This window comes from Bubalus kerabau, chromosome 6 (assembly GCF_029407905.1).
Source record: "Bubalus kerabau isolate K-KA32 ecotype Philippines breed swamp buffalo chromosome 6, PCC_UOA_SB_1v2, whole genome shotgun sequence".
In the NCBI taxonomy this organism is placed as follows: domain Eukaryota; kingdom Metazoa; phylum Chordata; class Mammalia; order Artiodactyla; family Bovidae; genus Bubalus; species Bubalus kerabau.
This window is the reverse complement of record NC_073629.1, coordinates 50,154,590-50,177,997: the sequence shown is the minus strand read 5'-3', so window position 1 is coordinate 50,177,997 and position 23,408 is coordinate 50,154,590. Positions and strand designations below refer to the sequence as shown.

At 35.0% G+C, this 23,408-nt stretch overlaps 1 protein-coding gene across 3 annotated transcripts in view; it reads right to left on the bottom strand.

The window, feature by feature from the left end:
• The window catches only part of ARHGAP29 (Rho GTPase activating protein 29), an 81,531-nt gene that overhangs the window by 14,953 nt on the left and 43,170 nt on the right, over window positions 1–23,408 (bottom strand). For all 3 annotated transcript variants that reach the window (XM_055585067.1, XM_055585068.1, XM_055585066.1), the window contains 11 exons: window positions 21,969–22,017; window positions 21,397–21,534; window positions 20,427–20,491; window positions 19,882–19,992; window positions 19,678–19,758; window positions 19,286–19,474; window positions 18,389–18,526; window positions 4,822–4,979; window positions 4,223–4,359; window positions 3,852–3,956; window positions 1,108–1,206 (listed from right to left, as the gene is read on the bottom strand). In XM_055585067.1, the coding sequence (XP_055441042.1) occupies window positions 1,108–1,206; window positions 3,852–3,956; window positions 4,223–4,359; window positions 4,822–4,979; window positions 18,389–18,526; window positions 19,286–19,474; window positions 19,678–19,758; window positions 19,882–19,992; window positions 20,427–20,491; window positions 21,397–21,534; window positions 21,969–22,017 (1,270 nt within the window). The remainder of the gene's footprint in view (window positions 1–1,107; window positions 1,207–3,851; window positions 3,957–4,222; window positions 4,360–4,821; window positions 4,980–18,388; window positions 18,527–19,285; window positions 19,475–19,677; window positions 19,759–19,881; window positions 19,993–20,426; window positions 20,492–21,396; window positions 21,535–21,968; window positions 22,018–23,408) is intronic.

Genomic DNA, 23,408 nt, shown 5'->3' with positions numbered 1-23,408 from the left:
TGCTTTTGAACTGTGGTGTTGGAGAAGACTCTTGAGAGTCCCTTGGACTGTGAGGAGATCCAACCAGTCCATTCTGAAGGAGATCAGCCCTGGGATTTCTTTGGAAGGAATGATGCTCAAGCTGAAACTCCAGTACTTTGGCCACCTCATGCGAAGAGTTGACTCATTGGAAAAGACTCTGATGCTGGGAGGGATTGGGGGCAGGAGGAGAAGGGGACGACAGAGGATGAGATGGCTGGATGGCATCACTCGATGGATGTGAGTCTGAGTGAACTCCGGGAGTTGGTGATGGACAGGGAGGCCTGGCGTGCTGCGATTCATGGGGTCGCAAAGAGTCGGACACGACTGAGTGACTGATCTGATCTGATAAATATCCTACCAGAGGTCAGATATTCTATATTGTTTTAGAAAATGATGCCAAAACAAGTATCTGGAGGTCTCAAGTGAAGCCATTAATGTAACTGACTGATCTTTTATGTCATTCAGTATCCATAGTCTTCCCTGCCCTCAAGAAGTACATGTATTTTATTTACTTTTCCTGCCTAGCTTCTTACACTTTCTTTTGAAGAGGATTTTCTCATATAGAAATTCTCAGAAACAGAATTTCTTCTGTACACTCTGAACAATTAAGTCACTATAAAGTTTCTGAAAGATAAAAATATCTAGCCTATTGGACTTCTCTGGTGGTCCAATGATTAACAATCTGTGTTCCAATGCAGGGGACGCAGGTTTGATCCTTGGTTGGGAGAACTAAGATCCCACATGCTGTGGGGCAACTACCAAGCCCACGTACCACAACTAAGACCCAATGCAGCCAAAAATAAATAAATATATATTAAAAAAAAAATCTAGCCTATTTGAGCATCACAACAATACATTTTAGCTCTAGTAGTTTTCCTGCTTATTCTTATATTTTTATTTGTAACATTTGATTAATACACTATGAACCCATACTTATAAATAATTTGTTGGGATATATCTAGTCAATATAATGCCTTTTAATACACAGTAGAGTAATTTTTTAAACCATACTATTTCTTCCTAATATCATGCAGTGTTACTGATTCAGCTAGTTTAGTGGAAATGTGATTCAGGTGAGAGTAATACCAGCTTCTGAAGGGGAGGGTGGCTCTCTTTCATCCAGATCGTCTGCAGAAGACATGGTGCCACTGGATGGAGTTCGTGGAAGTTTTCGATGAAAGTCTCCTAAAAGAAAATTCATAGAGAGTTTAAGAAATGGGTAATGACAGCATTTTTTGAATAACACAAGTCATGCTATTTTATTAGTTACAATATCAACATTGCTTCCATTCAGACTGTGGACACACAGGATCCTAATACTTACTACTGGGAACAAAAGAGAATGAGCCAAATCTGACTTTTCCAAATAAATCTAAAATAAACTGAGGATCACACATTCCAATGAGACCTCAACTGTCAACTTCTGATAGTGTTAGAGATTATAAACTCTACAAGAATAAAGAGTATTTTCTACTCAAGCCATATATCTAATATCTGACGGAATAGCTGGCAGAACAGTAAAGCTGTCATTACTTGCTTGTTGAATTAAGTGATAAAGAAATAAGTGTACCCTAAAGCTTTCTATAATAAAATATACAAAAATCTACAAACACAGCAATATAACACTACCATCACATTTATGTTGCTAGTAAGACAAGAGCCTGGGAACCAGGAACAACGATCCTGGCCAGGAGCTAAGAGTTCATGACATAAGTTGTCAGCCAAGGACTCTGTCAGTTGTCTCAAAGCATGTTTGGAAGCAGGCCAACCAGGTAATGAGGTTTATTTGCTCTGTGCTTATCCTATAAACAGGGCTGTCTCTAAGTGGAAGTTTACATTTAACTCAAGGCTTTAAGAGAGTCTTCAGTTCAGAGTTAGAAAGTACTTCACTAATTATTTAAACCACTTCCTCTCTCTCAAAAGATTCCTTCCCCTCTTCAAACTATGCTTAAAAGGTGGTCATCTAGTTTTTGTTTTGAATGTGTCCCCAAGTGACTAAGAGATCATGAAGCCATATGTTCATTTAAAAACTATTATAACTGTAAAACAAGGGCTTCTAAGGCGGCTCAGTGGTAAAGAATACCCATGCCAAGCAGGAGATAGAGTTTTGATGCCTGGATCGGGAAGATACCCTGGAGTAGGGAATGGCAACCCACTTCAGTATTCTTGCCTGATAAATCCCATGGACAGAGGAACCTGGTGGGAAACACATAATTCATGGGGTGGCAAAGACTCAGACATGACTTGGTAACTAAGCAGCAGCAGCAACAATTGTAAAATGACTTCCTTTCATTACCGAGCAGAAACCTACCACTTATAAATCCCAGCCCCGGTCACATGTCTCCTTACAAAGCACTCTGACTCTCATCCCTTTCCACTTCCAGTGTCTGAGGATGGCTGTCACAAGGCTATGCATCCTTGGGTCTTTACCCATTTATCATGTGACCAGGTTCCAAGTTTTCATCTTTATCACATGAAGTCTTACAGGATTCCAAATAATTTAGGGCTTGCTCTAGACTGAGTCTAAATTTATGGGAATTGCTAGAACCTGTTTTTATAAAGCTAATTATAAATATTCAGTTAAATAGTCTCACATCTCCTAGGTGTTCCTGAACAGCAGTAACTTTAAAGTAGGCCTCAAGCTAGTTGGCAACAACCTGCCTGTAAACCTCAGTGCTGCATGGAAGTCATTTCTAACTTTAAAGTCAAAGATATATTTACAGGAATAAAATTTCTGAACTGTGTAGAACATGAAAAGAAAAGTCATTAGTCTTTGATTTTGAGGAAGGTTAAATCCTATAACATATCTCCTGGAATTCCAAGATCCTAGGAGAAAGAAACTTAGCCAGGAAGAACAGGATTGGAGCAGTCTTTGGTAGAAGAGTGAAGCAGAAAGAACACGGAAAGCAATACTCTCAAGGGTTCAAATGACCCATTCTTCTCTTGCTAGCTGTATTACAAGTCATTCTCTTTGAAGCCATTAAGGGAGAATTCAAAACATCTACTCTGCCTCTCTAAAGAGGATGAGATTCTCTTTATCAAAGTACCTTAAAGCACATTTATAAAAAATGAGTAAGTTATCACAGGCACAAGAATTGGTATTCATTTTATGGCTCGTTACCCAGTGATTAACTACAAAACAACCCAAAAGACAGATAATAAATTATGTCCACAGAATGGAAAACTATACAGCATATAGCATAAAGTAAAAGACAGTTTCTCACACATCAATAGGAATCTCAAAATTCATAAAAGAGGTCACAAAAGAACAATATGATTCCGTCTGCCTAATATTCCAAAGAGGGCAAAGCTCAACTACATGAGTACTAAAATATTTAAAGTAGCCAGGGAAAGATAAACAAAATTCAGGATGATGGTTCATCTGGTGAGTGACAAGGCAAGGTTATCAAGGAAGTATACACAGGGGCCTTCTAATATAATGTTTTGTTAGGCTAGGTGTTGAATATATATGGGTTTCTTCTATGATTTTTATTTAAACTGTACATATACATGTACATACTTCTATGAGACAATTCATTATAAAAATAAGATAGTTATAAATAAGAATTTACTGTATAGCACAATGAACTATATTCAGTATCTTGTAATAAACTATAATGGAAAGGAATCCAAAAAGTATATAGATATATACCTAAATATATGTATAACCTATTCACTTTGCTGGACATTTAAAACTAATACAATATTGCAAATTAACTATACTTCAATTAAAAAAAAAGAAAAAGGAAAATAAAGTAGCTAAGATATCCCCCAAAAGGAATATTTTCATCTTTCATTGAATTTCCACTCTAGACTTAATACTTATATACCTGGACTTATAGATTCAGAATCCAGAGATCTGGATTCACTGCTTCCTCCAGTGCTCTCAGAATCACTAAACATTCCAAATGTCCATGACCTTAGAAAAGACGGACCTTTAAGAAAAGAATATTTACAGTCAAACTTGGCTACAGATGAATTTCATAAGGCAAAATACTGACATTATTTAAAATGAGACAAGTCAAACTTCTCTAACAGTGTGACAACTGACAAGCACAGTGCTTACAACTATGAATAAAGCTTCATAAGGTTATAACTCAAGGCCTGATTTTTAAATTCCAGACCTGCAACTCATTTAATCATCACATTTAAACAATTTTAGCTGTCATGAATTAGTTCTCTTTTTAGTGTGAAAAACTACCTGTTATGTCTGCACTGTTAGAGCATCTGTCCTCTTCAACCTTATTAGAGCTGTCAGGAAGGCGTACAACGTCTTCTAAAGAGTCAGAAGGTCCGTATCCAGAAATGGGAGGACTGCTTAATTGTTTATTTACATTCCTAAGAAAACCCAAATACAACTCTTCATACAGAAAAATGACAAATAATCAGCCCAATTTATTTTCAGAAATATTTGTTAATTTAATGAACAAAGTAATTAAACTAAATATTAAGAAACATACAGTTGAACTTCTTAAAAGATATGTGAATAAAACTTATTAATTATTTTTATTACAGTTGAAACTTGAAAAAGAGGAGCAAAAATATAGTCAATTATTCATAGCATGGTTAAACTTTTCAAGTATGACCTGTGTGGATTTCTAAATCTCAAATAACTGAGCTCTGTGTCAAAATGGAAAGCTTTACTCTAAGTCAATTACATCTTAAATATTTTAAAAATTCAGAAAGTTTTACAGTCAGCGCTGTCAAGTGTTAGAAACGACACCACCTGACACAAGATAGAAAACTCAGCAATAAAGATTTTATATCTAGAAATAATTTCTTCTATATGTTAATTCTCACCCATCAACTTTCTCCTCTTCAGCTGAATTTGTGGCCCTGACAAACTCACTGTACTCTTGGCCTGGGTCATAGAGTTTGGCACTATCACAGAGAGATTGTAAGTTGCTTGAGAGGGAGGCAGCCTGCAGCTGCTGCATCTGGAAGAGGTTAACTGTTACCTATGGTCACAAACAAAACAAAACAAAAAGGTAAAAGAGTCATGCTACAGAGAATGCTATGTACATACACATTTATTTCAAGTAACAGTGCCAAGAAAAAGGCCACACAGTGAAGAATTCAACAGTGAATATCATCGTGAGCACACTATGTCACCTGACTTTGTACAAGGACTAAATTGGGGGGGCATGGAAAGTAGTTTTAATGAAGTATCTAGGAGCAATCACTTCCAGCAAAGCTGGCTTTAATCTGAAAGGTTTAAAAACACAACCCATGCCCCTACAGGTTCACAATTTTAGGAGATGGATGTGTTTCTGATGATCCCAGCTCTGTACTCTGATGGTCTGACCATAACTGTCTACACTGAAAAACATGGAGGAAAAATTCCAATCAGAGCACTATTATTTTCAGTTTCACTTCTTCGATCCTATAAAAATAGAAATGCTTTATACTTATAATGTGTCCTACAGCACTCAGTTTTTATAATTAGGTACTACCTTGAATCTATTCAAAATAATTATTCCATTGAATTTCCACAAATGCCTAACATGCCTACTGTCACTACTGCCACTTACAGGAACAACAACAAAAATAGGCAGACAGTGTTTACAATATGCCAGGTCCATCCCGAGAACTGTACATGAATTAACTACTCTCATGTTCATAAAAATCCAAGTTTTGGGTATATTACAGCAAATAAATAGATGAAATCCCAGTCCTCATATAAGAGTTTGCATTTTGCTGAGGGTGGGGGTTGAAAACAGAGGACAAATTAAGTAGGATAATTTCTGGTACTGAAAACTGCTACAAACATGATATAAGATTGTCAGGTGATGGAATATGATCAGGTATGTGTTTGCAAAAGGGTACTTTTGATATGACAGTTTGGTGAAGGGACTCTCTGAGGAGGTAATGTCTGAACTGAGACCTGATATAACAAAGAACCAGTGAGAAGTTCCAGGGAGAAAACCAATACAAACAGAAGAGATAGTGCAAAGACCCTAGGGGAAAAGTGAGTAAGAAAGAACCTGTCATGCGCAAGGAACAGATGAAAGGTCAGTGTGGAGTTTCAGTTTGAGATAAAGCCAAACAGGGAAGACGCCATCTAAACCAAGGTAAGGTACAACAGGAAGCCAGTGGAGGGTTCCCTGGTGACTCAGTCGGTAAAGAATCCATGCAGTGTGGGAGACCTGGGTTCGATCCCTGGGTTGAGAAGATCCCCTGGAGGAGGGTATGGCAAGCCACTCCAGTATTCTTGTCTGGAGAATCCCCAAGGTCAGAGGAGCCTAGAAGGCTGCAGTCCATGGGGTTGCAAAGAGTCAGACACAACTGAGCAACTAAGTACAACATACAGCACAGCACAGGATTTGTAACATGATCTGACTTTTCTAAATGCCACTCCCACTTCTGTGTGGGAAATGTGAATGAATGCCAAATTTCGATCAGCTTAATGTTATTTCAAAGACTGCCATGTTTCCTCTTCATCTCTTTTGATTACCAGATATGTTGAACTTTTGATTAGCCTAAGTCCTTTCCAAGGTAGATAGGCATTCTCCAAGGATAACTAAGAGTCAGCATAAATAGTATTTGAAAAGTGCACATAATAGAATCACTTGTTCCTCCTTCAAGTAACATAGGAAATTCAAATTGTGGATGGTAAAGTTTAAGTCCAACAATTAGCTATAATTGGGAATTCTCTGGTTAAGGGTAAACTGAACTGAACTCTCTTGATCCTAAAGGTAATTGTATGTCCATTTTTAATACTTTTTAATAAACTTTATGAATCTAGTTAGAAACACTAATAATTTAAAAAGTCAAATGAATACACAGGCATAATCAATCAACTCATCCGCTTAATGTTTGTCTATGCTGCTGCTGCTAAGTTGCTTCAGTCATGTCCGACTCTGTGCGACCCCATAGACGGCAGCCCACCAGGCTCCGCTATCTCTGGAATTCTCCAGGCAAGAACACTGGAGTGGGTTGCCATTTCCTTCTCCAATGCATCAAAGTGAAAAGTTAAAGTGAAGTCGCTCAGTCATGTCGGACTCTTAGCGACCCCATGGACTACAGCCTACCAGGCTCCTCCATCCATGGGATTTTCCAGGCAAGAGTACTGGAATGGGTTGCCATTGCCTTCTCCGATGTTTGTCTACAGGTACTTATAAATAAAGCCTTATATGTACTGGAAGTCCAATCTTAAAATCTCTTTCCCCTAAATTATTCAGTCTTCTCCCTCACCTAACAGAAATGCTGAAGATTGAGGTCCCCATGGGGTAGATCCTGCAGGACTTGCTGGGAATCTTTACTGGGGTGGCTCATAGGTACTTCAAAAATCATCATGTCCCTAAGATCTTTTTGTCCCCCAATCCCCTCCTGAGTCTGGGACTTCATTCTTTTCTTCTAGGTCCCTAATGAATAACAGCACAGTGGCCTAAGTGCTTCATAAAGGGTAAATGACCAAATGAATAGTAGTAGCAAGTGTTATCAGTCAAGGTCATATTGAAATCCTGCATGTTTTCTGTTACTGCTCACTCAAGAACAGAGGATTTTCAACTTTATGCCCAGCTTTCATCATCTACATTTAATCTTTACTCCATTGGCACACAGATTAGCACAAATTTTTCTGACAGTTGCTGAAACAGATAGAGTATTTCATAATTTCCAATCAGTGGGAAAAGTTTCTCTCATATACATCAGCAATAATCTAAAAATTTTTGTTCACTATTTCTGTCCTACATTTTTTAAAAAGATAAATTTTTCATGAATGTCCTTTCAAAGGAAAGGAAAACCTCTTGTGCTAATGTTTCCCATCCTTCAAAGTCTGTTAATTTAATTAGGCCTTTGGTAATTGGTTTGGTCATTTCTCCTTGTTCTTAGTAATGCAATTTTTTTGGGCCAAGATACATGCATTCCAGGATCTTAGTTCCTAGACCAGGGATTGAACTCACTTCCCTCCTTGGTGAAAGCACGGAGTCCTAGCCACTCGACCTCCTGGAAATACCCTAGTAATGTAATTATGATCTACATCCCATATCCTTCAACACTTCCTAATTCAATACAGAATAATTCTTTATGTTTATGATGTAACTTATAATTTTGCTGGGACTGATTTATGTATCTTCCTTAAGATAGTGAGTGAATATAACTGAGCATCCAGCATCTTCATATTTCAGATGACTTTGCTTTCTTTTCAATGATAGATGTAATAATAATAGATCCTAGAGTGAGAACAAAATTCTTTTGAAAACAATTTGCGAGATGGTGATACAAAATAGTCACCCAAAATCCCCCAATTCTTCTTTGATGGAGAAGAAAACAAAGAAATCTGAGAAAATTATGGCTCTTACCTTGGGGGAAAAGCACCTACATTCAAGAACTGAATGCTGGATTTGGTATCTGCTTAGATCTGCATGTGAATAATGTCATAGAGAAGGAGTAAAACTGATTAAACTGGTTCAAAAGAACTCCAGCTAATAAGAAATTCTGCTCACAAATATCTATAGGGAGAAACTTCCCATAAACAGACTACACATTATATGCGGTAGTGATTTTCAGGAGTTGTGTATTCGTTCAAGTTTGGGGAACTTGTACCTCAAAGTCTACTTCATACACAGATAAGTACTGCTCTATAATTTTTCAGATATATTAATTCTCTCTCCCTAGATAAATGCTAAAACTCGAGAGAGGGTATCTGTTGTATATTTCTTTTAAATAAATAGTAGGCAATAACAGTAGTGGTATCATCATGCATATGATACGACTCTAATGGCACAAAGTGAAGAGGAACTAAAGAGCTTCTTGACGAGGGTGAAAGAGGAGAGTGAAAAAGCTGGCTTGAAAGTCAACATTTAGAAAACTAAGAGCATAGCATTTGGTCCCAACACTTCATGGCAAATAGAAGGGAAAAAAAGTGGAAACAGTGACAGATTTTACTTTTCTTAGGCTCCAAAATCACTGCAGATGGGGACTGCAGGCATGAAATTAAAAGACGCTTGCTCCTTGGAAGAAAAGCTATGAGAAACCTAGACAGCATATTAAAAAGCCAAGACATCACTATGCTGACAAAGGTCCATATAGTCAAAGCTACGGTTTTTCCAGTAGTCAAGTATGGATGTTGAGAGTAGGACAATAAAGAAAGAAGGCTGAGTGATGAAGAACTGATACTTTCCAAGTGTGGTGCTGGAGAAGAGACCCTACTGAGTCCCTTGGACTCCAAGGAGATCAAACCAGTCAATCCTAAAGGAAATCAACTCTGAATATTCATTGGAAGGACTGATGCTGAAGCTCCAAAACTCTGGCCACCTAATGCAAAGAGGTGGCTCACTGGAAAAGACCCTGATGCTGAGAAAGATTAAAGGTCAAAGAGAAGGGTGCAGCAGAGGATGAGATGGTTAGACAGTATCACCGATTCAACAGACATGAATTTGAGCAAACTCCAAGAGATACTGGAGGCACAGAAGAGGCTGGCATTTACAGTCAATGGGGTCACAAAGAGTTGGGCATAACTTAGCAACTGAACAACAGGCATTAACAAATACAAATGTTATATACAAAATTGTGTGCTTAGCTGCTCAGTCATGTCCAGCTCTCACGACCCCATGGACTGCAGCCTGCCAGGCTCCATGGGATTCTCCAGGCGAGAATACTGGAATGGGTTGCCATTTCCTTCTCCAACAAAATTAGGTAACTTCTTGTTTATATCACATCAAATTAAAAGAAATCATAATTGTTGGATCACCAAACAGCATCACTTTTTTAAATGGGGGCAGACAAACAAGATTAAGCTCATGAGAGAACTCAAAACTATGTTATATGAAGTAGTCAGATTTCAGCAGTCTGAAAAAAAATCCAGGGAGAGATATTTAAAGTACTATCTTGTGGAAGAGGGATTATATCAATACAGCACAACTTGAAAGGTCTACAATAAAACAGATTTTTTTTAAAGCTCAATATACACGTCAAACTAATTCTGGAGTTGTTCAAATCCAGGCTAGGTAATCATTCACAGCAAGATAGCATAGTATTTAGAAGCACCAGCTCTGAAGTCATTCTTCAAGTCTGGCTTTCCAACTTATAGCTGGGTGACTTTGATATTAAGTTGTTTATAACTACATTAAACATTTGTTTCCAAAAAAGTTAATGTGCAATAAATCTTGTAGGGGATCCTGTTCAAAATACAGATTCTGATATCAAAAGTCTAGGCTGAAACCCAAAATTCTGCATTCCTTATAGACTTCCAAAGTAACAAGAATGTGACTGGTACAAGGAATACACTTGGAGAAGAAAGATTTTCTAAACTTTACTCCATCAGTAAAATGGAGCTTAAAACAATTATAGTCACCCAATATGATTTTGTGATAATTAAGTGAGTTAATGAAGACAAACAGCTTCATTCACAATACACTGGCAAACACATAATCTTAATTATCATTAGCTATTGTTTGAGGTAAAAGGACCTGTGAAAGGTAAAAAGTTGGCTTAAATCACTTACACAGGAATTTTGAATCCTGGGATTTTGTAATTCTTTTCAATATTTTTATTAAAATTGACTGAAAATTAACCACATATTAATTAATCAGAATTTGATAAATAAATGAGATACAATTTTAAACACCCAGAAATATTTTAAGGAAGGTTTGTGATTCAAATGGAATAAGCTCACTTCCAAAGTCTCTCACTCAATTTCCCTAAAAACCCTGGACAGAATGCACGGATTAGCTATCTGAAGGCTCTGAAAAGTAAATGGTAGCAAGTAGATTGTGGAAATAAACTACAAATTAAGTTATGACCAATCCGTGGTATGCTTCCTGCTAGTATTTCCCAGTCAGTACACTACTCCTACTCAAATATATGTGACTGAAAGAGTTGGGGAAATTCTCTTGTTTCTTTTGTATGTTTGTTTTCTCTCTTGCCCCAAGCCCTAAGATGAAGTCCTGTGGCAGTGTGAGTGATGGCAGTAGCAGCAGAACACACGTCTAAAACTGAGGGGAATTCTTTTCTGTAACTGTAGTCTGAGGAGTGAGGAGTCTGAAATTCCTGTTGTTTCTTCTCCTGTTGTTTATCCTTCCCCACCTCAGCTCTCAAAGCAGCAGACTAGGTTAACTTCAGTTTCCCAGCCAGAAGGCCTAGAAGGGAGTCCTTAGTTGAAGAGTGAACCTTGCTGGATCAAAAGCCTGCTAAATTTTTAAAGAATCAACATCCAATACAGGTTATAAAGAAAACCCAGAGTCATATAAGGTAATACTGAAAATGCCTAAGATATCATCCAAAATTACTTGTCACACAAAGAACTGGGACAATCTCAACAACTCATAAGAAAAAAGACAAACAGACACCAACACCGAGATGACTCAGCTATTTGAATTATCATAGACTTTAAAGCAGATATTATTACATTTCAAGAAATAAGGGCCAACAATATTAAAATGTGGAAAGACTGAAGTCTCAGCAGAGAATTTGAAGATATAAAAAAGAAACAAAAGGAGATTTTACTACTAAAAAAATATCCAAAACAAAAAAATCAGTGGATTGACTGTACAGAAAATGGAGATAACAACAAAAAAAGTCAGTGAGCTTGATAAAAGATCAGTAGAACATAAACAATCAGGAGAAAAAAAGATTGGGGGAAGAAAGGTCCTACATTCTTGTGGAATAATAACAAAAGGTCTGTCATTTGAGTCTTTAGGGTCTTAGAGGAAGATGAGGGACTGTTACAAAAAAAATATCTGAATGAAAAATAGCCAAATACTTCTTACACATTGAAAGAGTTAAATCTGTAGATCCAAAAACAGGAGAAACTCAACAAAAGTCACATCCAAATACACTGTAATCAAACTGCTGAAGCCCAAAGACCAAGAAAAATTTTTGCAAGCAGCCAAAGAAAAACAACATGCCCCATATTAGGGAAACAATGATTCAAATGACTATGCATAGAAACTCTGGATGCCAGAGGCAGTGGAATAACATTTTTATAAATAAAGTGTTAAAAGAACTGAATTCTAAATTCAGTGAAAATATCCTTCATGCATGAAGATGAAATAGACATTCTAAGATGAAAGACAACCAAGAGAATTCATCACCAGTAGACCAACTATAAAAGAAATGGTAAAAGAAGTTCTTTGGACAAAAGAGAAATTATATGGGAGAGAAGATGGAAACTCAGTGAAAGAATAACAACAGAAATGGTAAATATCTGGGTACATTTAAAGACTAGTTTTATTCTCTTAAACGCTCTAAAATATCAGACTTTCGAAAACCAAAATTGTAAGTTTGTCTGGTGAGGTTTTCAATGTATGTAGATGTAAGATACATATCAACTACAACTAAAAATGAATGAAGTAACTTATATGGTGGTATAGTTCTTACATTCCATTTGAACTTGGTAAAATATTAGTTCAAAGTAAACTGAAAAATGAAGCCATTATAGTCTTAGTGCAGCCATTTAAAGAAAAAACACTATACAAATGAACAGACATAATCAAAGACCCAACAGATATATTAAAATATATACAATAAATTAAACTGTAGACAATCATTTTAGATAAACTAAAATATAATTCTAATATATAAATAAAACATTAAGTCTTTAATAAATAAATTAAATAGATAAATTAAAATGTAATTCTAAAAAATTATCGATTTATACAAAAAAGGCATCAAAAGAGAAACAGATGAAGGGAAACATAAGGTACAAACAGAAAACAAAAAAGTAGTCGGCCTAAATTTGCACATATATTTACATTAAATATAAATGGTCTAACCATTCCACTCAAAAGATGGAGATTATCAAAATAGATTTAAAAAAAATCAACACTGAACACTATGCTATATAATAACTTCACTTAAAATACATGATTAAGTTAAAAGTAAAAGAATGGAAAAAGATATACCATGCTAAAAATGCTCAAAAGAAACCTTAACTACTTCTATCAATATTAAATAATGTAGAGTAAAAGGCAAGGAAAATTACCAGGATAAAAAGACACATTTCATCAAGATAAAAGGATCAATTCACCAAGAATATATAATAATCATTAATGTATATAAGCAATTGAGACATTTAAAATATATAAAGGAAAAACTGACAGAATTAAAAATATATAGTATGTTAAAAACGTCAAAATTGCTTTCTCAGTAATTGACAGAAACAAAAAGTAAATCGTCAAGGATATGGAAGAAATAAATATCATAAACCAAGAGGAACTAGTCTACATTTATAGGTTACTCCAGCCAACCACAGCAGAATATACATTCTTTCAAGTGAACACATGAACAGTACCAAGATACACCATATCCTGAGTCATAAAGCAAATCATAACAAATATAGGAAAATTAAAATCATATATAAGTATTTGTTTCACTATAACAGAATTAAACTAGAAATCAGTATCAGGAAAATGTCCAGAAAATCCTCAAATAATTAGAAATTAAACAAGCTTCTACAATATCCACAGGTAAAATCAAAGTCTTGACGAAAATTAGAAAATATTTTGAATTGTATAAAAATGAAAATCCAAATTCAAAATTTGTGGGATGTAGATAAGCAGTGCTTAGAGAGAAATTAAAATCATCAACTATTCATATTTAAAAAGTAGAGAGGTCTTGATGAACAATCTAAGTTTCTACCTTTAAGAAACTAAAAGGAAAAGCAAAATAAACCTAAAGTAAGCAGAAAGGAACAATAAAAAGCAGAAAAAAAATTTAAAAAGAAAAGTAGAGAAAAATCAATGAAATCAAAAGCTGTCTCTCAGAAAAGATCAACAAAATTTATAAACCTCTAGCCAGACTAACCAAAGAGAAAGAAGTGAGAGAGAAGGCACAAATTACCAACATCAGGGAGGAAAGAGAGGGTATCACTACAGCTCAATGAGACACTGAGAGGTTAAGAGTTATAAACAACACTATGCACATAAACACAATAACTTAGATGAAAGGGTGGAACTAATTTCGCAAACTACCAAAGTTCACGTAAGAAGAACTAATTCAAACAGGCCTATATCAAAAGAAACTGAATACACAGGGAAAGATTTTCCAAAAAAATGAAAACTCCAAGCCAACTGCTTTCACCAGGAAATGCCACAAAACATTTAAAGAAATAATACCAATTCTATACAATCTCTTCCAGAAAATAAAATAGGAAGCAACACTTCCCAACTTATTTTACGAGGTCAGAATTACCCTGATTCTAAAATCAGATAAAGGCAGTATAAGAAAATGAAAAGTAAACAAAAACATAATACCAATATCTTTCATAAACAGAGAAGAAAAAAATATTCAACAAAATATCAGCAAATTGAATCCAGCAATTTATAAAAGGAACAATGTGTCACAAACAAGAGTGGCTTATCCCAAGAATGCAAGGGTAGATCAACACTTAAATATCAATATTAATATTATGAAGCAACTCATCATATTAACAGACTGAAGAAGAAAAACTCTATTATCACATCAAGTGATGCAAAAAAAAAAATCATATGACAAAAACCCAATATTTTTATGACAAAATTCTCAACAATTAGAAAAAAATGGAAATTCTTTAACATGATAAAATGTATCTTCAAAAAAATAACAAACCTTACAGGGACTTCTCTGGTGGCCCAGTGGCTAAGACTGCATTGCCAATGCAGGGGGCCTGCGTCTGCTCCCTGGTCAGGGAACCATTTCCCACCTGCCACAACTAAGAGTTCACATGCCACAGCTAAAGATACCTCATGATTGAAGGCAAAAGGAGAAGAGGGCGGCAGAAGATGAGATGGTTAGACAGCCTCACTGACTTAATGGACATGAATCTGAACAAACTGTGGGAGACAGTGAAAGACAGGGAAGCCTGGCGTGCTGCAGTCCATGGGGTCACGGTCAGACATGACTTAGCAAGTGAACAACACCACACCACAACAAAGACTGAGGATCCCTCATGCTGCAACTAGGACCTTGTGCAGCCAAATAAATTAATTAAAAACAAGTATTTTTAAAAACCCTACAGCTATCATGTTTAATGGTGAGAGACTAAGTGCTTTCTTCCTAAGATTAAGACAAAGATGTCTTATCTCACCACTTCTATTCAACAATGAATTTTAATATCTAGCCAGTGTAATGAGGAAAAAAAAAAAAAAAGGAACAGAGTTTGGAAAGAAAGAAAACTGTCCCTATTTGCAGAAAACGTGATTTTTTAATGTAAGAAAACCCTATGATTCTGCTAAAAAAAAAAGCTCCTACAAGTAATAAGTGAGTTTAGCATGGTTGCAAAATACAAGATCAAGATACGAAAATAACTAGTATTTTTCAACATTAACAATGAACAACTGAATTTGAAATTAAATAAGCATGTGTGTATGCATAGATACATATACACATGTACACAAATATCGTGTATGTATTTATTTATATCAGTTTCACAATGAACCCCCAAAATAAATACATACATACATACATAGGTTTAAATCTAACAAAATATGGGAAAGAAATGTTAAAAACTACAAAGTGCTGATTAAAAGTAACATACACCTAAATAAATGGAGACACATACTGTGTTCATGGATTGGAGAACTCTATATATAGTTAGGATGATACCTACATAGTCAATTCTCCCTAAGCTGAATTTAATGTAATTCCAATTCAAATGTTAGCAAGATTTTTTTTTTGTAGATACAGACACACTGATTCTAACATTTTTAAAAATGTTAAAGGATCTTAAATACTCAAAACAATTCTGAAAAGAATAAAATTGGAAGACTTATAGTACCTGATTTTAAGACTTTGCTAGACAATACCAGTAATCAATATAGTAGTGTTCTGACAAAAGGATAGATACATATATATTATATATCCACAGAACAAAATAGAGAATCTAGAAATAGAACTATAAAAATATGGTCAATTGAGTTTTGACAAAGATGCAAAGGCAATTCAATGGTGATGATTCAATGGTGATGCTACAATGTCTTCAACAAATGGTACTAGAACAAGCAAGCAAGTATTAATCAGTAAAAATTCCCTATTTTCTGTATTTTATGATGATTTAATATCTTTAAAAACTTGCTGACTGGGGATTTCTAGTCCTCTGAATGCTAGCCAGTTCTTAGCTGGGGGACACACATGTCTTTTACATGCAACTCCAACCATCTCTAACTCTCACAAATCAAGTCAGTATTTTCCCCTGCCCTAAAATCATCCCAGGTCAGGTACGAATTCCTATTCCTTGTTTCAGGCCCTCCTTATTCCCCAAAGCCCCAACTAGACAATCCTATATTGCTTATCCTGTCCTACCTAGATTTTCCCTCAGAAACCCCAATAAAGGCTTCATATTCGCCTCTCCTCTCCCTCGTGCTTCTGCTTCACCAATCCTGGTACCTTCTCTCAGGAAATTTAGGTAATTCATTTTTCAATGACACTGACCTCTCCATGCCAACATTCAGTCACCACTATAACATAAAGTTCCATGAGTATAATTTTCACGTAACATCCATATGCAAAAAATGAACTTCAAGTTATACTTCACTTTATAAAAAATTAACTCAAAATGGATCATTTCTCAATATCAAACTATAAATTTTTTATAGAAAACCAAAGAAGTCTTTGAGATCTTGGGTTAGATGAAGCACTTAAAGGAGAAATTGTTAAGTAAGATTCCATCAAAATTAAAACTTTTGTTCCCTGACACTGCTAAAAGAATAAAGAGAAGCTTCAAACTGGAAGACAATATATGCAAGCTCAACAATAAGAAAATATCTCAATCCAAAAGAATAGGCAAAACAGAGATTGCAAACTTACCCTTTAAAAGATGCTCTATATCGTAAGTCCTTCTCAAAACAAAATCACTACCACTACATAGCTAAGAACAGCTAAAATATAAAAACCAACAACTGACAAGTGTTGTGAAGGATGCAGAACAACTGGAACTCTCACACATTGCTAGTTACAATGAAAAAACTCTGAAAAACAGTTTGGCAATTTCTTACAAAATTAAACATCTACCATACCACCCAGTAATCTCACTCATAGGTGTTTACCCCAGAAATGTAAAACTTATATTCACACAAAAACTGTAAATGAATATTCATAGTAACTCTATTCTTTATTACCCCAAACTGCAATTGTCCAAGTGGTGAATGGATAAACACTGCGATATATTCACACAGTGGAATACTAATCAGCAATACAAAGAAATGAATTATTGATACATGCATAACATTGATGAATCTCAAAAGCATTATGCTGAGTAAAAGAAGCCAGTCTTCAAAGCATACATATTATAATTCAATTTATGTGACACTGTGGAAAAGATCAAACTACAGAGATGGAGTACAGATCAATACTTGCCAGGGATAAGAGATAGGTGGAGAGTGTGACTATAAATGGGTACCATGAGGAAATTTTATTGGAGTGATACAATTATTTCGAGTCCTAACTGTGATGGTAGTGATTACAGAAATTTATATATGCTTTAAAACTTGTGAAAGGTACGCCAAAAACAAGTACAGTCATCCCTCAGTATCTAAGAGAATTGCTTCCAGGACCACTCATGGATACCAAAACCCCATGGATACATAAGTCCTTTATATAAAATGGCACTGTATTTGCATGTAAATTAGGCATAACCTTCTGTAGACTTTAAATCATCTCTCGATTATTTATAATACCTAATGCTATGTAAACAGCTATTAAATATAATTAAATGCTATGTAAATAGTTACCAATGCAGACAAATTCAAGTTTTGCTTTTTTGGAAGTTTCTGGAAATCTTTCTTCCCCTGAATACTCTCAATCCACAGTTGGTTGAATCCACTAATGTAGAACCCATGAATATGGAAAGTTCACTGTATTTTGCACATAAATTTTTAATAAAAACCATTTTAAAAAGATACATGAATGCCTTGTCTTCAAATAAACCATTGGGTTCAATTTCAATATTTAGTTTACTCAAATTCTGGAGAACAGACCTCATTGTGCTGATAGAAGTTTCAGGGATTAAATCCATTTTGTTAGTCAACCCAAGAAAGAGTGGCTTAAAGGCAATTTCAAACACTCACCCTTCAAGTTTAACCAAACAAATCATCAATCCATGGAGAAGAGAATAGATAAAAAGCTCAAATCACATACTAGAATTAAAAACTGAAAGTCAACTTTCAAACTCCGCTGCTGCTGCTGCTAAGTCGCTTCAGTCGTGTCCGACTCTGTGCAATCTCACAGACTGCAGCCCACTAGGCTCCCCCATCCCTGGGATTCTCCAGGCAAGAATACTGGAGTGGGTTGCCATTTCCTTTTCCAATTTTCAAACTCTAAACTTTCCTATAATCTCAGAAATTAAATCCTGTAAGAACTGCAACTCATCAAGTATTCTAGAGGTTATACAGTCTGTATATCTACAGATGTACAGACTTTTTCTCTTTAAAATACTGAAGAAATTACTTACAGCTTTAAGGGTAAGATCACACTGGAAAACAAGTTTACAGAGTTGTGTTAAAATTTCTCTTTTGGTATTTTCTAGATCATTTCGTCTTTCTTCAACATTTGTCACGCACACTTTGTAGAGTTCGTTTGCTTCTTCTACCTTTAGGAGTTATCAGAGAAAAAAGTGATGCTGGTTCACTGAATCTATATTTTAAAATAAATATACTTATTCTAGTAAAGCTCAGCTTAAATGACTGAAATGGCTTATGCATGAAAGTTCCGAAACATTCTCTGTTTTAGATAGAATATTCCTAAAGATAAATATTCTGTTTTGGTCAGCAATTCAAGGACACCTGACTTCTATGAATAGTTAAGTGTAATTTACAATTAGTACATTGTCTATAAAATAAATGTCCATTAATAGACTTTTCTATTTATATTTACCATTTCCTATAATCTTCTTATAGAATTTATCAATTATATTTCATAAATATTAATAATACAAAGCTTCTGCCTAGTCTTGCTAGCAGGTACTAGAATAAGTACACATATACCCAGTTGCCCAAATGGTGAACCTTCTGAACAATCAAGCAGAAAATATTAAACGATTGCCCTAAGATACTTCCTTCACAAATAAACCCCAAAATTCAAAATATAAGCAAAAATCTCTTAGCACAATGGTTCTCAAAGTGTGGATCCCTAGCAGCAACAGCAGCAGCAGTCCTGGGCACTTGTTTGAGATCCAAGTTGTCTGCGGCCAACTCCAGACCTTACTAAATCATAAGTTCTGAGGACACAGCCCAGCAGTTTGTTTTGACAACCCTTCCACGTGGTCCTGATGCAGGTTAAAATATGAGAACTGAAGCCTTAGCAGATTATTGCTAATTCAATAGTAACAAATAACAAAAAAGATGATTACTTTTTGAAGAGCCTCCTCTTCCAGCCTTCGCTTCTTTTCTAGCTGCCTATTGAGATTTTTTACTAATCCACTACTTGAGCTCAGATGTTCTTCTTCTGCACGAAACATGGAAGATTTTGCTTTTTCATATTCATCTTGACGTTGCATACACAACAATTTTGCCTTTTTAAGAGCAGTCTCTGTTTCAAGCTACACAGAATAAAAAGAGTATTAAATACAAAACAAGAAAAATCCTAATGTAGAAATCTCTTTAGCATATTCAGCTAGACAGTTATGACTGCATTTTAGATAAACTATAGAATAAGATATGCATCTTTCCAGGGTATATATGCCAACAGATTGCTCATGATTTTTAGATGTTCACAAATAGATGAAACTATTATAATACTAACCATTTTATTTTGCTCCTGCTTCCAAAGTTCTTTTATTTCTTTCCTTTGTTTTTCCATTTCATTTTTCCTCCCAAGTAGAGGCTGCCAAGGGCATTTTAAAACAACAACAACAAAAAAAAACAGAAAAGAGAGAAAAAAGCTGTTTTCTAAAGGTACACTGCTGTTTAAAAAAATAAAAAGTATAGTGTATATATAAATTTTTACCTGCACAAATTTGTTGGCTTGGAGAGCTGCAATTGTTTGCTGTAAAAGGTGACTACTCTCTATATCATTAAGAAGGGCATTGGTAAATAAAGACTGCAGTGGCATAAATTCCTAGAATTTAAAATTGAAAAGAAAATTTTCCAATAGAAATGTACTAGAGTTCTAGATAACCCCCCATTATTTTTCTTCAAAAAAAGAAATTTTTAAGTTTAAATTTTTTTCAGAAAAATGACTTTTCATAAGTATGACCATATGAAAAAATACTGAAGAAAATTAATAAGTAATTCTTAAACTAGTCAGCAAAATTAGTAGCTAACAAGATAATTAATATTCATATATATATATATAAAACTGTAAATTTCCTAGCTTCTTCATAATGAATATCTTTGTAAGTTTAAAAAGAGTTTATCTTGTCAATAAAAAGGTTATTTAGCATTCAAGTTCTTTCCTATATTAAGTATAGGAAATTTTCTGATTTTACATGGTATTATCAGGAGCTGAGTAATCACTTGGCATAGAACCCTAGCAGTTCACTGACCACTTACCTGTAGTCCAATGTTAGTTCTAGTTGCCTCTGCCAACTTAACAATATTTCTAGTGGACTCCAATTCTGAAAAGGTCAAAGAAGGCATCGGAAGGTAAGTCCAACTTACTTTTTCTCCTCCATACTCTAGAATTATCTGTAATCCCCCAATTAAAAAGTGATCACAAATACTAGCCTGCATCATGGTATGAAGCTATGATTCTTAATTGAAACTACTCATCAAAATCAACTGGGAAACTTTCAAAATACACTTGCATAGATCTCATCTCTAGGGGACTGGGACCTAGGACTGATTATTATCAGTTTCTAAGGCTATTTAGGTGAATCTGATGGGCATCCCTTATTAAAGGCAAATAATGTAATAGAAAGAGCACAAGTTTTGGGTAAATTCTGTATTTTGCCAGTTACTAATATGATCTTAGGCAAATCTGCTGACCTTAGGCAAATTCCCTGTCTCATTCACCTCCTCTGTTAAACAGGAATAAGAATTTTGTCTGGCCTACTTCCCAGGGTTTTGGTAAGGATTAAATCAGAAAATGGATGTGAAAGCACTTTGTTAACTGTAAAACACTGGGAAAATATTAGCTATCAAGAAGTTCCTTATATATGTTTCCATTGCCTTCTGATCTGAGAGCTAGATTTTATCTGATAGTTGTTTTTTTATCTCCTTTAACTATATTATCTGATTGCATTTCTTTTCGCTCATTAGAGTATAACTTCTTTAAAGGCAAAGACCACTATCGTGGTGTCCCCAGATCTAATGATAGGTCCACAGTTCAATGTTCAATAAGTATAATTATTTTAAGGAGAGCCTTCCCTATTTCAAGAAGAGAAAATGGACAATGATTTTATTCACTACAATGAAAGCACTACTAATTTGGAATCATTATTTACAGTCTTTAGAAAATGAATCACAAAGAATTTAGTTCTTATGTTCCAGAGTTAATCAGATGCTCCAAAGGGCAACTCACCCAAGTTCAGCTTCTTTTCAACCCATGAGACTATGTTCTTGGTATATTTTGACCATGTTTTAGCATATGACAAAGCCAGTTCTACAGAATTAGTGTTTTTTAACAGCATGCTGTCTAATTCTATAGGAGAAAAACTTCCTGAAAATAAAAAAAAAGTCAAGGTAAATACACATTAAATATGAACTCATAACATGAAACCTTTAAAGAAGCATTAAAATCCTAAGATGTTTTTCAATGAAAACTGGTTGAAAAAAATGTGACAAATTCAAAAACAAAGGGTCATGGCTTGAGTTGAAAATAATTTCAAATTACATTTTAAAATCTTAATACATATTTCTATTATTCATCAAGTTACAAACCCTATATAATTGTTGATCAGTCTCTATCATCACACTATCTACTCTAGTAGGTTTTTTTCCCTTAAGTTTTATACGTAAAACTTTACATATTATTCATCTTATGTCTAAAATAAATACTTTCGGTTACTAAGCAAGGAGATTAAGTAATCCAAAACATTTATCAAAAGTAACTGCAAAATGTCTGACTAAAGTTTTAAGTACCTCAAGCATTACCTTTTTCATTGGATGAGTCCACTGATTCCACAGAAACACTTTCAAAAGACTTTAAAAAAGGAAGAAAGCAAATTTAAGATTACAGCAGAAGATTACAGATCTTTGCCTCAAAATTTTTCACTCTAACTTGTTACTCTGAGATAATTCCTACTCAAGAATTTCAAGCATTTAGAACTCAAAGAGCCTGAGAAGCCTGTTTAAATGCCAGAACATTTAATAAGAACTATATAGCTTTTTACAACAGCAGTTCTCAAGGTCCAAGAATGAATAAACCTCTTTGTTTACTAACAGCATTAATGAATCCATTCAAAATTTTAAATCCTAAAGATCTCAAAAATATTAGTCAGCAAGTTATGGAAGCAATCTAAATAGACTGCTATCTAAACAGAAGACAAAGACACTCTCTTTCAGCCATCCTTTACCATTTTATTATATGATAAGCATGTTGTGCAAAGTCCTTTGGACAGCTTAGTGTGGAACTTTCTATGATGATGGAAATGTTCCACAGCTGCACTGTCCAATAAGGTAGCTACTAGCTACCTTTGAAAAGTGGCATTTGAAAAGTGGCTATTGTAAATGAGAATTAAATTTTTAATTTAATGCACTGCATGTGACATGCGGCTACCTTAATAGACAGTGCAGGAAAATGTTATCTACCAAAATTGTGAGAGCTTATTATTCAATGCAAAAGGAATCATGTAAAACCTACATTTGAAGTCAAGCTCTATCACTTAGTAGTTATATGACACTGAGCTACATATTTATACTCACTTAAGTTTTCTTGCCCCTTCATAAAATGAGGATAAGAACACTACTTCATAAGTCTATTTTAAAGATTAAGGTGATGTAGGTTTGGGGCTTCCTTGGTGGCTCAGTGGTAAATAATCCACCTGCCAATGCAGAAGACATGGGTTCGATCCCTAATCCAGGAGGAACGCACACGCCATGTGGAACAAATACGCCTGTGTACCACAGCTACTGCAGCCTGCACGCCCAGGGCCTGTGCTCCCAAGTCAGAGAAGCCACTGCAATGAGACACTCACGCACAGCAACACGGGCCACAACAGGAGCACATGAATAGGACATATGATTCACACCTAAAATTTAAATTGTTTAGACCCCTGTTACACTGATAGAGTGTTTTATTACACTTCCTAAATCAGCAGCAAGCTTGAAACATATAATTGAGGAAAAATCATAAATAACAGCATAATATTTTAAAGATCTAGAAATACTTCATAATTCTGATATGGTTTCTACACTGTCCTCCTTCAGTCATCAAATGGATGACTTCAGAATGTTACATTTTTTTTTCTAAATACTGTAGTACATATAACAAATGGCCTTTAAGTAGTCATTCACATTTTGTATTATTTAAGAAAGACCTGTAGTTCTTATGTTATTTTGACATAATAACAAGTACTTGACACATTTCCAAAT